At 34.5% G+C, this 25,897-nt stretch overlaps 1 protein-coding gene across 2 annotated transcripts in view; it reads right to left on the reverse strand.

Annotated features, from left to right (window-relative positions):
* Positions 1-25,897, reverse strand: part of vps41 (VPS41 subunit of HOPS complex) — a 33,928-nt gene that overhangs the window by 1,124 nt on the left and 6,907 nt on the right. Inside the window, exons 3-28 of one of the 2 annotated variants that reach the window (XM_051097940.1) lie at positions 25,306-25,413; positions 21,640-21,717; positions 21,450-21,524; positions 18,681-18,743; positions 18,154-18,219; positions 11,579-11,698; positions 11,344-11,490; positions 11,184-11,250; positions 10,303-10,400; positions 8,240-8,369; positions 8,016-8,131; positions 7,865-7,921; positions 7,684-7,745; positions 7,494-7,575; positions 6,244-6,336; positions 5,976-6,103; positions 5,725-5,869; positions 5,466-5,507; positions 5,328-5,378; positions 5,088-5,225; positions 3,403-3,457; positions 3,095-3,235; positions 2,862-2,998; positions 2,652-2,751; positions 2,488-2,532; positions 8-87 (exon numbers count right to left, since the gene is read on the reverse strand). In XM_051097940.1, the coding sequence (XP_050953897.1) occupies positions 8-87; positions 2,488-2,532; positions 2,652-2,751; positions 2,862-2,998; positions 3,095-3,235; positions 3,403-3,457; positions 5,088-5,225; positions 5,328-5,378; positions 5,466-5,507; positions 5,725-5,869; positions 5,976-6,103; positions 6,244-6,336; positions 7,494-7,575; positions 7,684-7,745; positions 7,865-7,921; positions 8,016-8,131; positions 8,240-8,369; positions 10,303-10,400; positions 11,184-11,250; positions 11,344-11,490; positions 11,579-11,698; positions 18,154-18,219; positions 18,681-18,743; positions 21,450-21,524; positions 21,640-21,717; positions 25,306-25,413 (2,424 nt within the window). Of the gene's footprint in view, positions 1-7; positions 88-2,487; positions 2,533-2,651; positions 2,752-2,861; positions 2,999-3,094; positions 3,236-3,402; positions 3,458-5,087; positions 5,226-5,327; positions 5,379-5,465; positions 5,508-5,724; positions 5,870-5,975; positions 6,104-6,243; positions 6,337-7,493; positions 7,576-7,683; positions 7,746-7,864; positions 7,922-8,011; positions 8,132-8,239; positions 8,370-10,302; positions 10,401-11,183; positions 11,251-11,343; positions 11,491-11,578; positions 11,699-18,153; positions 18,220-18,680; positions 18,744-21,449; positions 21,525-21,639; positions 21,718-25,305; positions 25,414-25,897 lie in introns of both variants that reach the window. The other variant, XM_051097941.1, reaches the window with a different exon arrangement.

Genomic DNA, 25,897 nt, shown 5'->3' on the forward strand with positions numbered 1-25,897 from the left:
GACTTACGTTTCCAGGGGATGGGAGACACTCCTTGTGGAACATGTGTCTGCAGTGAAACACCACCACCCCGAATGCCTGAGCTGTGTCTAAAATTGAGTGTGAATTGAGTGAAAATAAAAAAAAATGAAATTTTAATCTGAATATTGTGTATATATTGTACACACACACATTATATATACAGTGCACAGCATAAATGAGTACAACCCCTCTGAAACTTGACAAATTCAGCAATTACTCTTCACTTAGAAGACATGTTAGGGTTCTTTAGAGATAGATAAGTTATGCTTGATCAGTTACCAAAGAAGAATGTTAAAATTATTCAAGAAAATACAATTTTCTTATAAAAGTGATAAAATATTGTGTTGCAAAAATGAACACACCCTCCTGAAGGTTAAAACAAACAAAAAAATTCTGTTGTAAGGTTAAGGCAAGTTTTGATCAACAGCTATGTATGTTGAACCAAAACTTTTAAAGATAAATAATTTCTTGACAATTAAATGTTATATATCTCACTAAATCATACTCAGACGTAATGCTGACAACAATGAAACCAGTCAGGAGACTTATTTCTTAGCATAAAAGACGATAATAGTACACAAGGAATACCAAATTGTTGATTAAAGTGTGAAATTATAGTAGAAAAAAGTAACAGAAATTCAAAAACAATGGACTTGTGAAAAGGCCCCTGAAATAATTAGGTCTTCCCTTTAAACTTTCATTTCGTGATAAGTGAGATTATGCTAAAAAAAAAAAAAAAAAAAAGGCGAAACACCAAGAAAGTGTCTCAGAGTAGAGTTGTACCGACAGACGATAGTATCGTGTATCGATGACTGTCAGAGATATTGCGTTTTGCTGATGCCTTTGATAGTAAGACCATTATTATTATTATCCGTCAAAATAGACTAGGCACCTAACTTTAGTGATGCAGTGCGGAGAACCGCTTCTGGGGCACTTCAGAAACTTGCCGCGGTGTGTTTGGTTCCACAAGCATTGACTAGAGCCAGGGCCCCATCATCGGTGGGCATTTAAATTTATAGGGGGGCACTGGAGAGGATGGAACATTAACTCATTTGGAGAGCACGGCACGCGAATACCCCCCTTCACGCTGCAGACGAGTGCAGTGTAAATCAAGGGTAAGAGATTTATGCATCATACAATGATGTAACTTATGGTACCAGGAGTGTTTTTTAAAGTGCATAAACTCACGCTAGACTATGCTAGGCTAGTCAGTGATGATGTTCTTTGATAGTGTAAATGTTCTTTGTTTTCTGTAGCTTCTTTTTGAATAACTAAGGAAATGTAAGTATTAGTAACTTTCAATGTTTCTCTTAAATTGTTATCATGTTAAACAAGTCATATGAAAAACGTGTTGGTTCACTTTCCGGCAATGAAACTAAGTAAATAACTAAATTAACACAATAATATCGTGTATCGACAATCTCACAGGCTGACGGTAGGACGAAAATTGAGCATATCGCCCAACACTATCTCAGAGCTAGCAAAAACTATGAAGTTACACTTATGTCACAGAGTAAAATCCAGCCTGCCGAAGTGACATACACTGTTGTTTATTCACACCAGATATACCTACTGTAGCCAAGGCACAATAAACTCATTTAGCTTTTTCCAAGGCCCATTTTTACAAAATACAGCTGTATGGGAATCCATTCTCTGGTGTTGCTAGAGGAGTACAGTAAAATGTGCCTGATTTCCACAGTGACCTTCAGTGGTAGTAAAGTTCTTATATTGGGATGTATGGGTGCTAAAAGTGTAAGGGAGTTGTGCTTTATCAATGCTGTCTTAAATGCACACACCATTGTGTGATGTAATACAAAAAAACAGAAACAGAAGATGCTACCCTCTCCTCATTCCCTGCATTGTTCAGCATTTTTTCAACACAACAATGAAAATATCCATTCTCCCAAGGTGAAAATCCTTTTGAGAAGCTGTGGGGGATTCTGTAGAGATGGGCTAAGCAACACTCCCCATTTAAGAGCATTTAAGGAGCTCGTCTTCCAAGACTTTAACAGAACAGATGTGACAGTTTGTCATGAACTTGTACACTCAGTGCCAAGAAGTGTCAGAGCAGTGTACTTAGAGTTACGGAGGACATATTAAGTACTAGAATATTACACTTTATTAATTAAATCTAGGGTGTATTTATTTCTGCAGTCCTTCATTTAAACAAAATTGGCTAAGTTGCTCATTTTACAGATATTAGTGGCATATACTTCTCTGTTTTAATTAAGAATATGTTTAATACATTTCAATTTTGACATCTTTCTATGAATTATATTAGTGATCATTAAGAAAATACATCTTTTATATTTAATCAGAGGGAGTGTACTTATTTATGCTGTGCACTGTACATACACACTTTCATTTATTTTCAAAAAATAAAACAGTTTTATAGATTTCTCCTTAGATTTTATGTGTGGATGTGTGGTTGTATACAAAATGACACATTAAAAGTAATCAAGGTGTACCTGATGGTAGAATGGGAGTGTGGCAGGATTCACAGATGTTTTCTTCTGTGAGAAACGAAAGCAAGACAATTTTGTAGCATTTTTAGTGAACAAAATAGCTGTTGATTTGCCCTGACATTTATTAATTTAGTCCAAGATGCTTGAAAGACAAAATGTTTGTTTACCATCCACCCGCACTCCTCTCTTCTGCGTCCTGTGCATCCTCTGTAGAAGAGACAGTGAATCTGCCACCAGGATCTTCTTACAGCCCTCTCTCAGTAAGATCTACACAACAAACAAGATGTTCTGAACACTTTGCATAGACACAAAATGACCAACCAACCAAGCATCTAGTTCACTGAATGAAATGTTGGTTTAACTGCCACTGTTCACACCTGTAGATTGTAGTCCTGTAGGATCTTGACCAGCGAGTCTCTGAGGTTGGGAATCTCCATCCCTTCTTTAATGCGGTGAATGAGAAGGATGGGGTCCACATGGGTTCCGATGTTATTCAAAAGGCCTGTGATAAATGCTAGAGTGAAGAAAACAACAAAAGAGAAATATTAGAGTTAACTATATTAGTTAAAATGTTTTTAGAAGACGGCTGCTGTAGAGTTGATTGTCGTACGTGGTTTGTCTATAGAGTAAGAGATGAGATCGTCCCAGAGTTCTCTGTCATCCTGCTCTTTGGCAAACTCGATGGCCTTGTCCACATCCGCCAGCTCCTCCATGATCATCTGCAGGGCACGTCTACAGTTTCCCATACGACCTGACAGGAAAAAAAGCATACATCAGAAGCACTACAGCCAGTTGAAAGTTTTACACACAAGTGACCTCTCCTCTGTTGCACTGGATCAACTGTAAAGAGTGTAAAGAACTATAACGTACGTTAAACTTCTATGACAGAAATGCACAGATCAATGATTCAGAACTCACTGAGCAGGAAAACCGTCTCTTCTACAAAGTGCCTCTGCTGACAGATTTCCAAAGCCTGAAAGACACACAGCAACTCTTCAAAAACGGTGTAAAGACTTCACCTAAACAAAGGTATTCAGGGCAATGGCAAAGATGCTCATCTTGTGTTAATTTATTTAAATAAACTGAAATACCCAATAGAATGCATTTAATACAAACAATCATTTAATTCACCAATGAAGATTTTAAATGTTTTAAAGTCTCCTCTGTTCACCAAGCCTGCATTTATATGATCCAAAGTTAAGTAAAATCTTTACTATTTAAAATAACTGTTTTCTATTTAAATATATTTTTAAATGTAATTTATTCCTGTGATTAAAACTAAATATTCAGCATCATTACTCTAGCCTTCAGTGTCACATGATCCTTCAGAAATCGTTCTAATATTCTGATTTGCTTTTCAAGAAAAAATGTTATCGCAATTATTATCAATATTTAAAACAGTTGAGTAATATTTATGAGTTGAGCTCTACTCATCAAAGAAAAATTCTACTGTTTTTACTGTTTTACTATTATGTTACTGTTTTTAACATAGTAATAATAATAATAAAAATAATAAATGTTTTTATGCAGCAAATCAGAATATTAGAATGATTTCTGAAGGATCCTGTGACTGGAATAATGATGCAAAAAAATTCAGCTTTGAAACCACAGGAATAAATTAAAATTTAAAATATATTCAAATAGAAAACAGTCACTGTAAATAGTAAAAATATTTCAAAATTTTACTGTTTTTGCTGTATTTTGTTAATGATTAAAATCATTAAAAAATTATACTGATTCAAGCTTTTGAATGATATAGTGTATAATGTTACAAAAGCTTTTTATTTCAGATAAATGCTAAATTACATTCGAAAATATATTCAAATAGAAAACAGTTATTTTAAATAGTAATTTATTTATTTTTTTTAATTTTACATTTTTTTGCTGTACTTTAGAACAAATACATGCAGGCTTGGTGAGTAGAAGATATTTCTTTAAAAAAAAAATCTTACTGTTCAAAAACTTTTGACTGATAAATATGATATAATGATATAATATATATAATATATAATTTATAATTAGATTATTTATTTTATTATATATTCTTAGAATATTGTATAAAAGTTTATCAAAACTACATACTATCATTCAAGTTTAGGATCAGTAATTTTTTTAATGGTTTTGAAACAAGTCTCATGTACACTAGGCTGCATTTATTTGATCAAAATACAGTAAAAATTGTAATACTGTGAAATATTTTTACATTTTAAAATAACTGTTTTCTAATTTAATATATTTTAAATGTAACTAATTCCTGCGATGACAAACCTGAATTTTCAGCATTATTACTCCAGTCTTCACTGTCACATGATCCTTCAGAAATCATTATAATATGCTGATTTGCTCCTCAACATTTTTTATTATTCTCAATGTTAAATAAAGCTGGTGCTCTAATATTTTTGTGGAAACCTTTCTTTTCAGGGTTATGTGCTGATCGAATGTTCTAAAGAACAGAATTGTTTTGAAATAGAAATTAAATGTAACATTCTAAATGTTGTCACTTTTAAAAAAAAAAAAAAATTATTATTTAAAAAACAAAAACAAAAGTGGCCCTAAAAGTAATGAATGCATTATTTCCTGTTTAATGTGACAATTTTACAAACCTTCTCTAGTGGGCAATGCATGCTCTCTCTGAGGAAGGGCAGTAGGTTGGGTCGGTCAAACTCAGCATACAAACTTATCTGCCTCTCATGGTACTTCTGCCCCTTATGATGGTCCCGCTTAAACAGCTTATGCAAATACTGAGGAGAAACAAGCAAAAAGGACGTAAAGCATTCAGTGTAGACTACATCTGGATCCCTCAGACACATTTACATGATTTAAACATCCCATATTCAACATACCACATGTAAGAGCTCAGGTCTGTCTTTTAATTCCTCCACAACTTTGTCCATCTGAGGGAGAGAAACACACAGACGTTATCTCTACAGAGAGTTTGGAAGGGTTTAATCAAAAGACTGAGGCCACTGCGCTGAACTCACCGATATTTTATCATCATTATCCAGCAGCATGTCAACAGCTTTCTGAAAAAAATAAAAAAAATAGAGAACAAAGAGGTGGACATATCCTTCAGACACATCTCTGTGACTATAAATCATATTCTTCCAAAGTCATCTATAATATATATCATCAGGAAAACAATCCATAACTTCCTAAACTTAGGCACTTGACAAGTTTCTGGCATTAAATTCTAAAACAAAGGTCCTCAGTAAGGCCAAAGCAATAAAATAGATGTTTGACCTCTTTGTCGAAATCCATGAGCAGGACAATCTTGTCCTTGATTGCAGAGAACAGGTTGTGTTTGTGAATGAGCTGGTAAACGTCTTTGTGTCTCAGTTTCAGGTAGATCTCCAGCGCACGATCATAACGCTGATCATACGTGTAGCTGCATACACACATATAAGACCAGTCTTTATGCTTTATGCAGAGCTGCTTTTTAAAATGATGTTACAAGATTTTATTTTATTGTTGAGTTAGCAGCATTCACTCACAGTTCAGCCAGTGTGGTGAGAAGCATGCTGTTGGTGGGGTCCCTCTTCAGGTGTTCATTTACTGCCTGAACTATAGCCATGTTGTTATACAGTTCTCCCGGCCACTCACGAATCAGTGTGGCAAAACCCTGCATGAGAAACAACAAAAGGATTTCCCTTCCTCAGTAAAGCTTTTTTGTGATGCATTCACATTTTGAAAACCTAAAGTCTATCTAATAGGTTACTATCATGTTCATAATCACACAATTAAAAAATGGAAAACATATACCTCGTAGTCAGTCTTGAGGAACTCGTGAAGTATCATCTCATAAATTGCTGGTCGAAGACGGAGGTCTCCTCTTGGTAAGTACTGACTGATGGCCTGGAAGGAAAAAGAAAAGAAGGTAATAGTTATTTAACAAATAGCATGTGTAAAATAGACATTTTTGATATTGCTACTTCTTAAAAAATAAAAATAATAAAATAAAATAATAATAAAAAAAAAAAAAAAAAAAAAATATATATATATATATATATATATATATATATTTTATGTATATGTTTTCTTGTGATTTCAAAGCTGAATTTTTAGCATCATTACTCATAATCCTTCAGAAATTATTCTAATATTCTGATTTGCTGCTCAAAAAACATTTATTATTATTATTATGTTGAAAACAGCTGAGAATCATTTTTCAGGTTTCCTTGAAAGTTCAGAACAACAGCATTTATCTTAAATAGAAATCTTTCGTAACATAAATGTCTTTATCATCACTTTATTATTACATCACTATCACCACTTGCTAAATAAAATAATTAATTTCTATAACCCCCCAATTATTCTATTAATTAACGAATCCTGAAAAAAACGCACAAATGACTTTTGAAGGATCATGTGACACTGAAGACTGGAGTAATGATGGTGAAAATTTGGCTTTGATCAGAGGAATAAATTACATTTGAAAATATATTCAAATAGAAAAACAGTTATTTTAAACAGTAAAAATATTTCACAATTTTACTGTTTTTGCTGTACTTTGGAACAAACAAATGCAGGCTGTGTGAGTAGAAGATATTTCTAAAAAAAAAAAAATAAAAATAAAAAACTTTTGACCAGTAATATATTTTATACTTTAAAATGTTACTAGTTTCTCAAAACTAAAATTTCATTAATAACATTAATAATAATAATAATAATAATAATAATAATAATAATAGTAGTAGTGTGATATTATTATTATTACTACTACTACTACTACTACAACATCAATTTAATCATAATAAAGATCACACTAAAATTCTTCACAAAAAGTACAACATTATTAGCATTATAATAAACTTAAGTTCTGTTTTATTATTCATATGTTTTATATATTTTAAAATTGTATTAATTTCTGAGTGGTATATAACTACTACTACTACTACTACTAGTCAACTAGTAATTACTATACAAGTCCCTACAGGGTGGAAAATCATAATTATTAAAAAAAAAAAAAAAAAAAAAAAGAATAAATACAAACAAACATTTCTGAGACTCACTTTCAACTGTCCAATGGTTTTGAATCTGTACACTTCATTCTCCCAGAGATCCATGTTCTTTCCAAGCACTTTTTGACACTTTCTGTTAATAAGGAATACAATAAAAATAAAAATGAGGCATATATAAAAGCATCCATTCATATTTTAAATTCTTAACAGGTCAATAAATCAGAGGGTTAATGTCCTGTACCTGGCAGCTGCGTCATAATCTCCTCTCTCAACCAGATGATTGATGTACGCCATTCCAATTTTCTATTCACAGAGCACAGACAGGAAGCAGCCACACTGTGATTATTATCTGAGAGCATTATACTACATAAGACTAGTTTTCTGCACATCAGCAGTTCACTTTTAAAAGTTCATGTTTTCACCTGTACATCATGGCGTTTAATGTTTTTGAAGCTGATCTCTGCAGCCATCAGTGCTTCCTGTGACAAACATCCAAATCAAATCGGAAATCATTAGAGTACAACTCAGATTTTTAAATGTTATAAATGCTTCCTTAGACTGCTGAACACATGCCTCATATTTCTTCTTCTCTAGAAGCCAGTCGATGTGGTCATCCTGGTCTCTTTCTTTAGCCACTACAATGTCTTTAGGACTGATGATGTAGAAGAGAGACTCTCCCTCAGAGTGTTCTGGAATCACAACACAAATCAAAATAAACTGATTAAACTGTGATTTGTATCCCTGTACATTACTATAACTGGTACTCCAGTTGTTCATTCATTCTGTCTTCATCATACCAAGCCTGTAGTCCCGGCACTGGTTCTCCTGGAAGTTTCGTACTGTGAGAGCGTCTGATGAGATCTCCTCACAGCCCTCGGGTAATGGCTGGATTATGTCTAAACGAGGCCGTGTTCTGAACTCCTCCTCCTGTGACAAACAGAGTTTTATTATTTATTACTATGTACATTTTACTCTCATAGTAAGATGAAGCAAAATGTTTGTTATAAGATACTAAAAGCATCTAAAGCAGAGGCCCTTCTATTGCCAAAGACGTTATTTGATATTTCTAGTACTTCCACTGCAATGACAAAGCAGCTTTTTTAAACTTTTTTTTAAACATAACTAGCATTAAAAATATATAAATAATGTTTTTAAAAAATAATTTTTTCAATGTTTTATGTTGCTGCCCTATGTTAAACTGCTTTAAATTATGTTTCTTTCCACTTCAAACTACACTTCATACATCGTAATGAAAGCAAAAACAGAATTTTAACAACTTAAGCATAAAAAAAAAAAAAACTGAAATAAGTACATTGCATAAGTATTCATACCCGTAACTCAGTACTTAGCTAAAGCACCTTGACAGCCTCAAGCCTTTTTGGGTATGATTCGACAAGCTTTGCACATCAGTATTTGGCAATTATCTGCCATTCTTCTCCTCACCTCTTCACCTCTCAAGCTCTGTCAGCTTGGATGGGGGCCGAAGCACATTTTGAGGTTTCTCCAGAAATATTTGACTGGGTTCAAGCCCAGGCTTTGGCTGGGCCACTCAAGGACATTCATAGAGTTTTCTATAACCCACTCTTGCTGTGTGCTTAGGGTCACTGTCCTGTTGGAAAGTTAACCTTCTGCCCAGTCTGAGGTTCTAAATGCTCTGGACTGGGTTTTCATCAAGGCTATGTCAATATTTTGGTGCACTGAGCTTTTCTTCTACTCTGATGAGTCCTTCAGTCCCTGCTCACCTCCTTCAGGTGATGAGCAGTGCCTGGTTTCCTCCATACATGATGCTTGGAACTGAGGTTTTCCAGACCTGAGAATCTAGTTTCTCACAGTCTGAGGGTTTTTTTAGGTAATTTTTTTTGCAAATTCCAATTGTGTTTTTATGTGTCCTCACTGAGGAGAGGATTAAATGTTGCCACACCACCATTAAGCCCAGATCCGTGGAGTGTTGCAGTGATGTTTGTCCTTCTGTAGGTTTCTCCTATCTCCACATTTGATCATGGAGCTCAACTACAGTGACCATTAGGTTCTTGGTCACGACTCTAACCAAGGCCCTTTGGCCAGTTTGGCCAGGAGGCCAGGTCTAGGAAGAGTCCAGGTTGTTTCAAACTTCTTCCATTAAGGGTAACAGAGAAATCATGCTTCTGTGAACCTTTAATCCAGAAGATTTTTTTTCTGAACTCTTCCCCAGATATGTGGCTTGATGCAATCCTGTTTCTGAGCTCTACAGTCAGTTTTTTTTATACCTCAGGGCTTGGTTTTTGCTCTGATATACATTTTCAGCAGTTAGACCTTTTATTGAGACATATGTGCCTTTCCAGATCATACCCATTCAATTTAATTTGCCACAGGTTAACTTCACTCAAAGTGTAGCAACATCTACATATGAATGCTCCTGAGCTTAATTTCAACTGTCCCAGTAAGGGTTTGAATATTTATGCAATGGAATCATTTAAGTTCTTTATTTTCAAAAATTTTCAAAGATGTTAAAAACCTGTTTTTTGCTTTGTCATTATGGTGTATGGAATGTAGATATATATTTATATTATATTTGCCATAAATGTGTGTATATTTTCAATTACTTCTTAAGATTTCTGTCAAATAAACAGGTTTTCTAAAGACCATGAGAAGCCTGTGAGAGAATTTTTAAAATAAACATGTTGTCAGCTTACATTTTAAGCTTGATTTTTATTTTTTATTTTTTCAGTCTTAATTAAAATAATTTTCAGTCGTCTTCATGAGGTCCCCTGATTAAGAACTGCTATTTTTTTTAAATATCTGGAATGGTTTTGGTTTGCACCCTAAAGCACATTTTTTACAACATTTTTTAGGTAGCTCTGGTGAGAATGGGTAATGTTACCATGTGCTCAGAGTTCTCCTTGACATAGTACAGAGTGACCAGCTGATCTGCTAGAGGCGCCAGACCACTAATGAAGAACTCTGTCTCAAATGCTGACACTGAAAGATATCAGAGAAACCAAAAAAAAAAGTTATGAGATTGTACAACCTGATAGTGAGTAAAAGATGTTTTACACAGTTTTCGAGTTTAAATGGATAGTTCACCCAAAAATGAAAATTACCCCTTGATTTACTCAGCCTCAAGCCGTCCTAGTTGCATATGACTTTCTTCTTTTAGACAAATACAGTCGGAGTTATTTTATATAGTTATATTAAAAAATGTCCTGGCTCTTCCAAGCTTTTTAATAGCAGTGAATGGTGGTCGACATTTTGAAGCAAAATGAAGTGCATCCGTCTACCATAAAAAGTACTCCACACGACTCCAGGGGGTTAATAAAACCTTCTGAAGTGAATCCATGCCTATGTGTACAAAAAATATAAATATCTCTTTATAAACCGCAATCTCTAGCTTCCACTAACTGTCGTACGCATGTTCACAAGTGAAAGCTAGAGATTATGGTTTATAAAATTTTATTATGTATATTTGTCTTAAAAAAAATGCATTGGTCACTTCTGAATGCCTTTATTAAGCCGTGTGGAATACTTTTGTGTTGATGATGGATTTATGAACTTTATTTTGCTTCAAAATCTCAACCACTGTTTACTACCATTATAAAGCTTGGAAGTGCCAGGACATTTTTAATATTACTCCAATTGTATTTGTCTAAAGGAAGAAAGTTATATATACCTAGGATGGCTTGAGGGTATTTTTAATTTTTGGGTGAACTACCCCTTTAAACTGGATGATGTTTGCATTGCGTATGACTATAATTGCTTCTCTACCAATCTCAACGTAGCGACTGGGTAGATCTCTCATTTCTGTTGGGTCACGCTCTTTAACAACGCATATCTGTGAAAAACAAATGTACCAACAACATTACTTTAAAAAGTACTAGTATACTAGTATTAAAATACCTGATATGCAGATGTTCTGAAAACACACCTTAACAGAAGAGCCCCAGCCGATGATCAGTGTGGTGTTGTCTTTCCAACACAGACTGCAGGGGTACATATCCGGCCTGAGATTGTTGTTGTCTCGCAACACATTAGTGATGCGCTGTTTACTGCTGATGTCATAAATTTTCACACCCTGAAACACATCAACTGCATTTTAGATAAAATCATGATTAGTAAGGCATCTTAATTAACATGTCCAATGTATCGAAATCTGATTGTACCAAATTATTTGCCCAGGCAATGAGATTGGCTCTCCATTTCACATTGGTGATGTTTCCCTCTCCTTCATGCAGAATAGAGGTCTTCCAACGGTTCAGCCAGTTCTTCTCATAAAGGAAAAGCTACAGGACATATTTCATTAATTTAATGTTAGTGAGCATTTATAGACAGAGATTCATCAACACAAAACAAAATAGGCAACAGTGTCTGCACTACAACACCAGAGGGCAGTAGAACATAGAGCACAAATAGGTACCAAACAACAGAGTCAAGCTTAGTAACTACATGTGTTTTTTAACTGATTTATTGTGGCCATTCATGTGTTTATTCTGATTTGCGAGTCTTTGTGTTCTTTTACCCTCTTGATAAAGAAAAAAAATGTTGAACCACTGTCACTGGGGCAGCAGGTAGTAATATACACTTCCGTTTAAACTCTTTGGGCCAGTGAGTTTGTTTATGTCTCGTCACCACAGCTATATTTATTAGATTTAAAAATCAAGTAAAAGCATTAAAATAATGACAATTTAAAATTGATTTCTAATTTTAATATATTAAATGTCATTATTACCGTGATGATAAAGTTGAATTGTCAGCAGCCATTACTCAAGTCTTTAGTGTTAAATGATCCCTAGAAATAATTTTAATATGCTGATTTGGTACTCAAAAAAAAAAAAAAAAAAAAAAAAAAAAAAAAAAAAATATATATATATATATATATATATAAAAAAAAAAAAAAAAAAAAAAAATATATATATATATATATATATATATATAAGGATGAACATTTAAAATATTTTTGTGGAAACTGTGATATGATTTTTTGATTACCAGAAAGTTCAAAAGAACTGTTCATTTGAAATAAATAAATTTGAAATCTAACATTATAACATTACATATGTCTTTATTGTCACTTTTAATGCATCTTTGCTATTAAAAAAGATAGAAAGAAAGAAAGAAAAAGAACAAGAACAAGAAAGAAAGCAAAAAAAAAAAAACACACACTTCTGGTAAAATACCTTTAACTCTTTAACTGTCACTCCCTATCTTGAACATAGACATGAAAATGCACTATCCAAAATATTTTGTAATATGATTTTGATGTACAATTTCCATGGTAATTCAATGTCTGATTTTAAAATGGTTTTCAACGGATGCATTTTCAGATTTTAAGTTTTCAGTTGATATATAATTTCTTAAGATTTCTATTGCGTGATAGGGAAAAAGGCAACAAAGAAAGTCTTTTTGTGGCAAAGGTCAGAACTCCTGTTATGATATAGATTTTTGAGGCGCACTCTTGTCATAAATTAATCTATTACTTTTACTACATAATTTGTAACACAAAAGAGTGGTAAAATATCTATTTAGGAGTCTTAGACCTTCCCAACGATGTATAGTTTGTCATGATTAGATTAGAATTTATTTGTAATATAGTAAAGTAAACTTAGGTGTCCCACAGTTGGACGGTGACAGTTAAAGGGTTAAGGTTCTAATATGCACCAGCCTTTAGGGGTAAATTTAGTACAAAGACAAGCCTTTTGAATGGATACTGCCCATTTTTTTTTTTGCCAATATTGGAGTAAATATTGGATTGGATCAGTGTATTAGACAGATTAACTGGCCTTGTTATGCTGTTTAGGTCACATTCAGGCGGAAATTCAATAAAATCATTTCACAAGCAGTATCAAAATCCATTTTAGAAAAAGGCAACATTGAGTTCAACCTTTAGAGAATGGGACATTCATAAAGTCACTTAGGTACGAAAGAATAAAAGCACAAGGGAGAAAAAGATACTGTATTGACATCTCATGAACTGACTAGAGTAGAAACAACTGCATTTCTACGAAAAGGTATTTAATGTTTTGGTTTACTCTGATAAGACAGATATTATTTGGTGAAAACTACATTTCCTGAGTGGTTTGTGTGATAATAATCACGTGCAGAAATCGGCAACGCACTCGACGGATAACCTTGAATCGAAAGTGTCAAAAATGCCACACACAATCACCACACAGCCAACCTGACCTGACTGCAGAGAAAGTGACTGAAAGGAAAGACGGTTCAATGTCGCTTCAGTTCTACACTTTTGGCTATGTTAACAGATCACAGCGCAGCAATAGGAGATGACACTCCAAGAGCCGAGCAGACGGAATTGAATTGCCTTTGACAAGATGCGTCTTCAGTGGAAGCTGTATTGATTTTCATGGCAGGGCTGCATTATGGGGACCTTAAGCCAGGGAGAAAGAAGGAAACAAGCAGAAGCAAGAGGAAAATGCAGAGGACTTGGCCACTGTGGCGCACAATGGACGCTGTTAATTGCTTCTGATAAGCACAATGCAGTAACAGCGTGAAGCCATTTTATGAGAATCAATCGTGGCACAGAGGATAAAAATCTATGATTTACAGAAATTGAGAAGACTCTATTTGAGTGGTTCAAGATTCACACATCTCAACTAAATCACTAACAGTCCACTTTACAAAGAACCAGTGGCATTTATTCAAATTCACTTCACAATTGAAGTTTCCCAACCACAAGATGTCTGATCAGCCACATGCAAACAGATCAACTTCTTCTAAGTGCTTTTACGACAGACACAAACCCTGTTTTCATTTCTATAGATGTACGGAATGTATCGGACTATGGCATCTTCGGTTGGTAGCACTGTGTCCTTTGAAAAATGAGCGTATTTGTTTAGTCCATAAGCCAAAGAGTGTTCTACATGTTGCAAACACTATGGCACTCTATGTAATGACAGTTATTTATTGCGCAAGAAGAGACAACATCTCTCTAGTGAACAACACTTTGGAGAAAATGGACCACTCTCTCTCTCCCTGATGTTGACCCCAGTCTAAGGCCAAGACGGTAAGAGCGTTTCATGCCAAACAGCTTCAGTTTGAGTAACCGCTATACACGGCACTCAACATGACAAAAAATGATTCCATTCTAATAATTTAGCTTAACCCTCAGTGTTGAAACCTCAAGAGCATCAAATGATGGAGACCACAAAATATATGTTTAAACTTCAGGTAAGAATGTGGCTTTTGTTTTTATTTTTAAGGCATTCAAACCACATTAACAGAGACACTTCCTTCCAAAATTCAGTGGTTGATGAATGTGCTTTTTTATTTCAATAAATGATTCTTATATTTTTGCAAGAAGCCTGCAACCAATCTTAACTACCGTCAAAACTTTAGAGTTAAGACTTTATGTTTTAAAGAGATATCTCTTATGCTCACCAGTGCTGCATTTATTTGATCAAAATGATGGCAAAGCTGAATTTTCAGCAGCTATTACTCCAGCCTGATAAGAAAAAATTCTAATTGTCATTAATGCTGAACTGAAAACAGTTGGTCTGCTTTATATTTTTGTGGAAAGCACAATCCAGTTCTTCTTTGATAAATAGAAAATTCCAAATAACAGCACTTATCTGATAAAGAAATCTTTTGTAACATAATAAATGTCTTTACTGTCACTTTTGATCAATATAATGCGCCCTTGCTGAATAAAAGAACTCATGTCTTTAGAAAAAAAAATGTCTGACCCTGAACTTTTGAATCGGCGTTACATACTGATTCAAACCTAAAATGACATGCGTGAGTCACTATCAAACAAATGTGCTTTTGTTTCCTTTTGTGCTAGTAAATAATGACAGTGAAAGAGGAGATAGGAAAATTTGGGGAAGAAAGAGAGAGGAAATGTAATCAGTCCATCATTCTAACTGGATTTAAAACCACATCTCCCACATGAGCACCAAGGCTCAAAATTTCTAGAGCACTTGTACTAACTACCAAATGTGTGAGATTGGGACCCAACACGGACCAGATACACACCAAAACTAGCAACCTGATCTCATGACAAAAACATACCTGTGGGAACTTTTTTGCAAGACATGAAATACATAGCGCCATTCACGTTCTGTGACATATTTGATGTGAAATGTCCACTGAGTGGCACTAAAAGAGTGTTCTTTTTTCCCCCGGAACAGATGAACGTACATATGGTACGTTTTACGTAACGTTGGTTTTGTACATGCCACTGCAGTTCTGATTAGAAATGTCCGTTGAGTGGTGCTATAACTCCAATGCTCCGTGATGTTTTTGAAATAACGTAACATCTGCACTACACCTAAACCAGGGGAGAAGAACCTTGATCCTTGAGACCCGGTGTCCCTGTTGGAGTTCAGATCCAACCCTAATCAAACACACCTGAACAAGCTAATCAAGGTCTTCAGGATACAGGTTTTATTTTTTTAGGGTTGGAGCTAAACTCTGCAGGGACACCAGCCCTCCAGGATCAAGGTTCCCCACCCCTGACCTAAACCTACTCGAAATTATGAACAAATGTAAATGTGACGTAAAATCACAATCGCAAACATGCCGTTTTAGCTTGTTTTTCACTCTCTCATCTTTCAGCTTTTTCATTTTGAGTCATGTTTTTCACAGGGTTCGTACCCAAGGATTCCGCATCCTAAGTCCAATTCCGTGCCAGCATTGTGCCCATTTCTGGCTCCCTGCCAAATTATTATCCCCTATCGTTAAAAACGCTACACAATTGCCTAATGCTAACCCCTCCCCCACACCTCACCTTAAACCATACCAATACTTAGGAGTGTATTAATCTGGTGGGGGTCGGCACACCGGAAAGCAAAACATATGGAGCTTTAATCATAACTGTGTGTGAAAACGATTACAAGTGCTCGCTGTTTTACCGCCTCTAGTGTTCATTTCTGTTGGAAACTGCCGTGATATGTACTTATTGGCACGTATTTCGCATCTTGCGAAAAAGTTCCCACAGGTACGTTTTTGTCATGATGAGGTAGAAAAATAGCGACAAAAAAGCTTATGATTCTGGAGCATCTATGTGTTTTGTAGGGCCCTATGATTTCCGCGATGCGGAAAATGTGAACGGAATCACTTCCATTCATGAATCCATTCATAAATATGGAATTTACTGTATAACGTGGAATGTCATGGAATTTGTCAAAGATTTTTAATTCATCATAAGTAGGTCATTACACAAATTACATCGCGATATCTTTAAATACTGAGCAAAAATATTATTTAAATATGAATCTTTCATGTTCTGCCTGTCTCTGTGTGTGTGATTGACGCAGCCACCCCAATTTTCTTTACTATACACAGTGTAAGTAACGCAAGTTACGTAATATTATAACTTTTTCCAAGTAACTAGTAAAGTAACGCATTACTTTTTAATTGACAAAAAAATAGCTGAGTTACTTTTTTCAAATAAGTAAGGCCAGTTACTTTGCCCCCATTTATTGATTCCCCATGTTGAGAGAAATCGGGAGTAAGATGTTAGTTCTAGAATAAATGTGAACATGCAATTAATTCATCTCACTCACAAAAAACAGATTCAGTATTCCTCAAAATGAATAAAAACAGTGAAATTTAACTCAGAATATGATGCAAACCTGCAATAATTAAATATGTTAAATAATACAAATATCCGTTATGCATTTAATCCCACTTTATTAACCAATGTCTTTGCTGTCGACCTTCAATGATCCAATTCAACCATAGTACTAAGAAAAAATGACTCAACATAATCTAACATTTGTTTTCCTTTTTTTATATTGCTGAAGAGTTGACATTTTTTTCTTCTGCGGTCTACTGCAGAGATGTGTATTTATTTTTGTCAAAGCCTGAGGCTTTTGGTGTGAAAAGGCTTTTACATTTGCCAAAAATAGAACTTTTTATATTAAAAACAAACAAGCAAGCCCTGCCCAGATTTAAAAAGTGATGCAAAAGTAAAGTAACACAATACTTTCCATAAAAGTAACGTAATTAGTTACTTTTTTTTAGGGAGCAACTCAATATTGTAATGCATTACTTTTAAAAGTAACTTTCCCCAGAATGTACATAATACTACTACTACTATTACTAAAATTGTTAAAACTTTATTTTATTAAGGAATAATCAATAATAAGGAATAATGAGAATAAGGAATAAGAAGAATAATAAGAAGAATACAGAATAATCTTTGGTGTTTTAATTTTAATAGTAACTTTGTTTGGCAAAAAATAAAGTGTGTTTAATTTTCATTAGATTAAAAGATAAATTAAATTAATATTTTATGCCTTCATTCAAATATTGTAAAAAACATTTAAATGATTAGAAATGCTTAAACTGAATTTGGTAACAATAAAACGGAAGGTGAGAAAAATAAAACATTTTATAGGGATCTAAACATGTAATTTCTGTTAAACATAATAAAAACGGAAAAAATGGAATTTGGAAAAAAATGTGAACCAAAGGTCTTTTCTTCTTAAAAGCAATGAATGAACATCAGATTTTATTTTAACTGCGGAAAGAGGTCAATACATACAATGGTTTAAGTGTAAGTCCACCAAGTTAATCTACTCTCCTGTCTGATGTGTTTGTCAGACAAAATGGCAGATTCGGCATTATGACTGGTCAGATCGCCTGTAAATCAAGCTTTCTGCAAAGGGTCAATTGGGGAGAAAGCGATCCGGACATAATGTAGACATGATCTGAAGCTGCAACTTCAATGCACACAGTTCAAGTTTTCAGTCTCAAGTGATGGTGAAACTGGACTTACCTTATTTCCTCCAGTCACAAACTGCTTATTGTTGGACTTGCTGAACTGAGGGTGCAGTGCCACGACCTGGAATTGAACAAGAGATTTCAGTTCAGTTACACCAACACCTGAGTTAATATCAATGTCCACTCCAGTATTTCTAAAGCCATCTAGTGCCTCAGAGGGGGTTAGACTACATCCAGTCTGAAAACATGTTCAATAAAGTGCTTTTTAACCCAAGAAAAGTTAAAGGATTGATCCTCACAGTCCAATACACAAAAGTATCGATATAAGAAGATGACAGCACCGGCTCTCTTTAATGTGTGCCATAGGTGACATCACTCATGCTCAACAAACAGGCGGCTCATGCATGATATGAAATGCCCTAGAGAAATCAATTAAGACTTGTAGCAGGCTGAAATTACATTGTTTTTGAGAATTATCAATGTTTGCTGTGACAGGAAATCGAAATCAAAGGGCTATTTCCCATCAGGCAGCAAAAAACATTGCAGGGGGACCGACGACTTGCATTAACAGCAATAAGTTACCTTGATGGGACAGTCAAAGTTTTCGTGGAAGCCCTCCCTGGTGTACAGGCCAAACACTTGCACCTGAAAAAGACAAGAGAGAGATAGAAAATAGGGGAAGAGAGACATAGATGTCTTTTTAAGGCAAAATCACTGTGGTCCAGAGATACGTTCTGCGATAACAGTTGACTTGGGCAAAGCATCAGACCATCCAGTGGGCTAGTTAACCATCTGCCAGACTCCCAATTAGTGGAAAGGTCAACTCGTTCTGCCCTCGCACGCCTTTGTGCTACTGACTTAATCACTAGCGGTGCAGCAGTCCCCGACGGCTACAAACAAGCGTTAACACAACATTTCACCTACACCTGTCTATATAAAACAAGAGGAAACAAAAATGAGTGTGAGGTCTCAAAAAAGTACAACTCTATTGAAAAGTAAAGCATCCTCTTGCATTTAAGATGATGGTGAGGGAAGGAAACTACTGACTTTAAACTGTTCATGCTTTTCTGGTGAGGCAACAAGTTTAGCTATTCTGAAAATAATCTATTTTAGTGCAAATTTCTTTTCTAGGAAAAACCTAAAAAAAGCTCTTGCTTTTAAGAAATGTGATATAATTTGCATAACATCAATAGCAAAGTCTGAATTCTTTTAAAGTGTAGTTTCTGCTTTTTTGGTAAACCTAATAATGAAAAATAATATTTAAAAAAATCATCACATTTTGCCATACAACGGTAGCAAAAAACGGTCGGTAAGTTGGGATTAACAGTGCAGAGGAGCGAACAATGGCCTCCATATCGATTTTAATTGGTGTAGGTGCGACAAGATCTCGCCTCTGCCATAGGAACAGGGATAGATGTGGTCTATCATGCCACAGATCAGCCTGAGAAAGCCACACAAGGTGCTGATGATTAGCCTCCGTGGACTGATAACAGCCAGCTCATGATCAATGAGCAGATAGATGGAGAGGAGCGATAGAAATCACAGAAGGATCGAGGAGGAGAGAAGTTCTTTTTTTAAACGCATTTTAAAATGGACCAAATGCGCACATGCTGTTTCTGCAGGTGTCAGAGTTGACGGAGCCAGTATTGAGTGGGAAGACAGGCACTGCATCATATCTTGCAAACAGAGAAAGATATGAAAACTCCAGTAAACAACTCCTTAGACTCTCAAAGGGAAATTCACTAAGAATGAACCGTGCAATGCTTATGGCATTGTTTATTTGCGCATGCTGTGGATTTAGCACCAGATTTACAAAGTAAACCTGCAAATCAGGTAATGGCATTAACACACCCCAAGAATTAGTGCAAATCCCCATTTTGCAGGCTAGTTATGGGTGCTGGGTAGTGGAAGATGCAGCAGACCACCACAATCTTACATACTTTGTTGGTGACTGTATAAAATCACTCCACCACTGTGATATAGACACCTAAATATGCTAATATTTATACATTATAATTAATATATTTATATATTATAATATAATAATATGCTAATAATATGCTTAAATGTTAACAGTTTACTAGTCTTTATACGTATCATCATTTTAATTATATCTTTTAATATTTTAATGAATTCATTCATTTCTTTAATTTTTTTCAATTTATTATAATTATTTGCATTTCTTATGTATTATGACTACTGTGTATGTAAAGCACTTTGAATTACCATTCTATATGAAATCTAAACATATTACCAATGACAATTATAAATGCACTTTCCTTGCCTAGTGAACAGTAGCATATGTGTGTTTGGATATATGTGTGTGATACACTACCATTCAAAAGTTTTTGAACAGTAAGATTTTTAATGTTTTTTAAAGAAATATTTTCTGCTCACTAAGCTTGCATTTATTTGATCCAAAGTAGAGCAAAAACAGTCAAATTCTGAAATATTTTTATTTAAAATGACTGTTTTCTATTTGAACATATTTTAAAATGTAATTTATTTCCGTGATTTCAAAGCTGAATTTTTAGCATCATTACTCCAGTCTCATGATCATTCAGAAATTAAGCTAATATTCTGATTTGCTGATCAAAAAACACTTATTATTATTATGCTGAAAACAGCTGAGTATAATTTTTTCAGTTTTTTTTTTGAAGAATAGAAAGTTCAGAATAACAGCATTTATCTGAAATAGAAATCTTCTGTAACGTTATAAATATTAATATAAATATAAATATTTCTTTATCATCACTTTTGATCAAGTTAAAGCATCCTTGCTAAATAAAAGTATTAATTTCTTTTCCCCGAAAAAAAAATTAAAAATTATACTGACTTCAAGCTTTTGAATGGTACAGTGTATAATATTACAAATATTACATTTATTTGAGATAAATTCTGATCTTTGGATCTTTCTGTTCATCAAAGAATCCTGAAAAGATTTACTCAACTGTTGTAAATATTGATAATAATAATAGTAATAATGATGAATGTTTTCAGAACAGCAAATCAGGATATTTGAATGATCATGTGACACCGAAGACTGGAGTAATGATGCTGAAAATTTAGCTTTGATCACAGGAATAAATTACATTTTAAAATATATTCAAACAGAAAGCAGTCATTTTAGACAGTAAAAATATTTCACAATTTTACTGCCTTTGCTGTATTTTGGATCAAATAAATGCAGGCTTAGTGTGCAGACGAGAATTCTTTAAAAACATTAAAAATCTTATTATTCAAAAACTTCTGACTGGTAGTGTATATGGGTATTTTTTATTATTTTATTAATTATTGGATCGCTGGATTTACTGGTACTATAATAAAAGTTTTTTTTTTTTTTTTTCTCACCTTTCCATCTTCAGAGCAGATGCCAACATGATCACCGCTCTCATCCAGACTGATCTGGTTTATTTTCACAGAACTCTGTAAGGATAGAAGAGAAAAGACGAAGGAGAAAAAAATAACACAACCATGTTATAATCAGACATAGCATGGCTCAAACATGGACAGATCTATAACAATCACATTTCAGACTTACAATTTCAAACTTCTGTGTAACGTTTCCTTGAATATCCAGCAGGTAAACCTTCCCAAAGTGTGTCCCAAGAGCCAGGAACTGAAAGCAACAGGAGACACAAACATGTCAGACACACAAGTCAAAACCACGGGACATCCTGCACTTATACAGAGTTAAAAGCTGTGGAGGAGGTATTAAAAATGAGTTTTACCAGGCATGGCTGTGAGGCCTCAGTGTTTGTGCGTGTATGTGAGAGTGTGTGTTTGTGTGTGCGGTTTGGGCTGGACCCTTCGAGGGCAAAAAGTGTGAAATTGCTGGAGGACAGGAAAGCCTATTTATCAGAGCGGCCCAGTGTGAAATAGCGTTTTTTTTCCCCGACATATCAAAACGCTTCAACATAATATATGCGCCACAGGTCACACATCTCTGCCCTCCACACCAACACTCCGCCTGTCAGACTAATGCAATTACATTTCAGAGTTTAACATACGTAAACGTTCAGTATTATCTCATGTCAATTGCCAACATCACCGCCAACCAATAAAAATATTATGTCACTAAAAAAACCTAAATTAACTGATGTATTAAACTTAAGTTTACTTTTCTAGTTTCACAGTTCAAACAGTCTAGGAGCACATTAAATTATATTATACATATAAAGCTCACACACCAAACTCAAAGTATCAAATGTTATTTGAAGGCTGCTTACTCCTAAATAGTGCATGCATTTCCATTTACTCGCAGGCGACATCGTAAAGCATTGGTTGTAACCTATTTAACTTCCTTCAAGATGTTCAAACAATTAAAAAACTGTAATTATATGCAAAAGTAATCAGAGCAAGTTACAGTTTTATACTTTCATTAAAGATTACAAGCCATTTGTCCCCTTTGGAATAACACGTGCTGATGAATTAGATAATGTAATGTTATAATGAAAGTGGGAATGTGTATTAAGAAATATGATACATTTTCAGTTAATGTTGATTTCAAAGTCACTCAGTAGCAGAGCTTCGAATATTATCTACATCTTCGATTAGCAGAACATTTCTTATAATTTCTTATAATGTTGACATTCAGCACATTAACACTATTTTATCTGGATCAGAGGGTGAAACAACTGTCCCAAAGCAAGTCAAGTCATTTTCTCACTTTTTATTTTATTATTATTATTTTTTGTTTGTTTGTTTTTGTTTGGAAATCAGTTTAATGATAACAGGGACAAGTGTAAGTAAAGATACTATTATTAATATTAAAAGTGTAAACTATAATAAAAATATATTAAATTACTGGACAACATTACAGTAATTTATCATAACATTAAATAGATTATAATAAATATTAATTTCTCAACTGTTTCCAACTCTACACTGATTTTTAGATATTACACATTAATATTGATTCACTGCTGTCTGAGTCTGACTGATATGGAAGCTCTTTTCTGCCACTGAAAAAAAAGAAAAAAAAAAGGTTCTTGCGACTTTTTATCTCACAATTCTGACTTTTTTCTCAGAATTGCATGATACAAACTTACAATTACACCTTTTTTTTTAGAATTGTGAGATATAAACTTATGCATTAAAAAGTCAGCACTGCGAGACATTCCAACTTTTTTTCTCTCAGAATTGTGATACAAACTCTATACAAACAATTGAGAAATATATATAGTAAATATATATAATATATATAAACTCATATGAGAAATAAAGATTTTTTCTTTCAAATGCGAGTTTGTATCTCACAATTCTGACTTTTTTCCTCGCAATTCCGAGTTTATATCTCGCAATTCTGACTTTTTTCTCAATTGCGAGTTATAAAGTCAGATTTTCAGGGGATAAAAAGACTGATATGTTCTTATGTTAATTAATAACTGTAAAAACTGGCAGTTCTGAGGGAAAAATGTCACAATTGTGAAATATAAGCTCGCAATTTCTTTATTCTTTATGTCTTTATAACTCGCAAACGTTTATATCATGCAATTTTGGGAAAAAAGCCAGATTTGTGAGTATCTGTCTCGCAATTTTGACTTTATAACTCGCAATTGCGAGTTAATATCATGCAATTCTGAGAAAACAGTCAGAATTGCAAGATGAAAACCTTCGCAGCTACCTTTTTTTTTTTTTTTTATTCAGTGGTGGGAACAGGCTTCCATAGACTGAAAATCAGGCCTACAATTAAAAGCTGTATATATTTTTTGGTCTAACTTTGTGTTAATGTTCGCTAATTTGCATTATTAAAATTAAATAAGAACGTTTTCCAACCAAGAGCAGCTCTTTTTCTTGTCAATATTATTGTTTGATTATTTTATTGTTAGTTTTTTCCAATTTCATAAGGCCCAGATCAATGAAATTAGTACATTTCATGTGCTCTCTTCTGTTACATAAATATTGCTTATTATAGCAGCATAAAGTTGATTTTGGATTTTATTAGCTACAGAAAAGCATCTGTTGTGCATGCGTTCTACATAGTGTCACTAAGGCTAAGCAAACAAAATGAAATCAGGCCACATAAGGTGACGTTCAGCCAGTCTGACCGCCAACCTAAAATTAGTTTGACACCCCTGCAGATCTGGGTCTATCGCTCTGCCATCTGCAAACTGGACCCAACTTTACAAAAGCATATAAGACACACACAGAATGAGTCCAGCTCTGAAACTGAGGTTACCCTGCATCCAAACACACATACATACACACACCTGCTCATACACACAGACCTTTTCCTGTCGCAGCACACCGAGCTGCCCCATGCTTCACTGCAGTCTATAATGAAATGCTTATATTTACAGGCACAGTCGAGCATGTCCAACAGAACCCCCCGCAATCTCCCCAAATAAAATCAGCCAAAAATAAATAAATAAAAGGGGTGGCCTCACCAGCCTCAGTGGCTCTTAAAGGGATTTATCAAAATGGAATTGCTGAAATGAAATTCGGATTCCTGGCACTTAAAATATGAGGCAACATTAGGCAGGTGGTCGCTGGCGCAAGCGTGTTATTGTGTGTCTAGGTGGCGGAATGCACATCGGAGCGCATGCATAAAAGACTAAAGGGAGGAAACGGAAGGAGGGAACGATAGAGAACGATACAGACAAAGTGAGAGAAGGTGAAAGAGTGAAAAAAAGGGGGGACTCTCATTGGAAATTCAGCTTTTCAACGTCTCTTCTTGCAAGCTTGCCTTTTTTGGAGAGATGGAAGAGAAGAAGGGGGGGGAAGACGTCCCCAGGGAAAAGCAGGAAAAGAGGGGGAAAAAGAATAAAAATCAATAGCGGTTAATAAAACATCAGGTGAGGAGACATAACTAGGTATGACTATTCCTGCACAGCGTCCGTGCATGAGTGAACCGGCTGCCATGACGATTAACCAGCCCACGTAGAATGTTCCACCAACAAAAATATCAAGCCCGGAAAAAAAGAAAAGAAGACAGGCAAAAAAGACATAGAAATCTAAAAGTAGAGGAAATAAACAGGAAATCAGCGGAAGGCTGGTGGCCTGGAAGCGTTTGTGCATAAGCACTTCTCTAAGAAATGTACGGTGTGGAGGAGATAAGTCAAAATATATGTAGAATTAGATTTTTTAAAAAATGGAAAGTTACAATTACGTTTATAATTAAAATTTCTGTACAATATTAAATACTGTATATGCACATTGTCTTGCATTCTGCTTCTTAAAAACAGGCTAAATAGCTTTTAAACACCTTGTCATGTACTGTCATGCAGCTGGCCGCATCCTTCTGCAAGATCTCTGTCACGCCATTGGTCAGCCTCTCGTACTTCAGTTTAGGCTCCTCCTCTGTATCCTCCTCCTGTACAAATAAAACACCCATTTTTCATTAGTTTTGAATCTTTAGTTCAATTCAGTTCATAATTAGTATTAGGAATTTGTGTAAATTAGTAAGAAATGTATTCAGTAAGATTGCATTGAAATTATTTAAAGTTACAGTGAAAACATTTTTAATGCTACAAAATATTTCTAATACAAATACAGTTAAGGTCAAAAGTTTACATACACCTTGCAGAATCTGGAAAATGTTAATTATTTTACCAAAATAAGAGGGATCATACAAAATGCATGTTTTTTATTTAGTACTGACCTGAATAACATACGTCATATAAAAGACATTTACATATAGTGCATAATAGTTAAATTTATAAAAATGACCCCGTTCAAAAGTTTACATACGCTTGATTCTTCATACTGTGTTGTTACCTGAATTATCCACAGTTGTGTTTTTTTGTGTAGTGATAGTTGTTCATGAGTCCCTTGTTTCTCCTGAACAGTTAAACTGC

The sequence above is a fragment of the Labeo rohita genome, chromosome 24 (assembly GCF_022985175.1).
Source record: "Labeo rohita strain BAU-BD-2019 chromosome 24, IGBB_LRoh.1.0, whole genome shotgun sequence".
Lineage (NCBI taxonomy): Eukaryota > Metazoa > Chordata > Actinopteri > Cypriniformes > Cyprinidae > Labeo > Labeo rohita.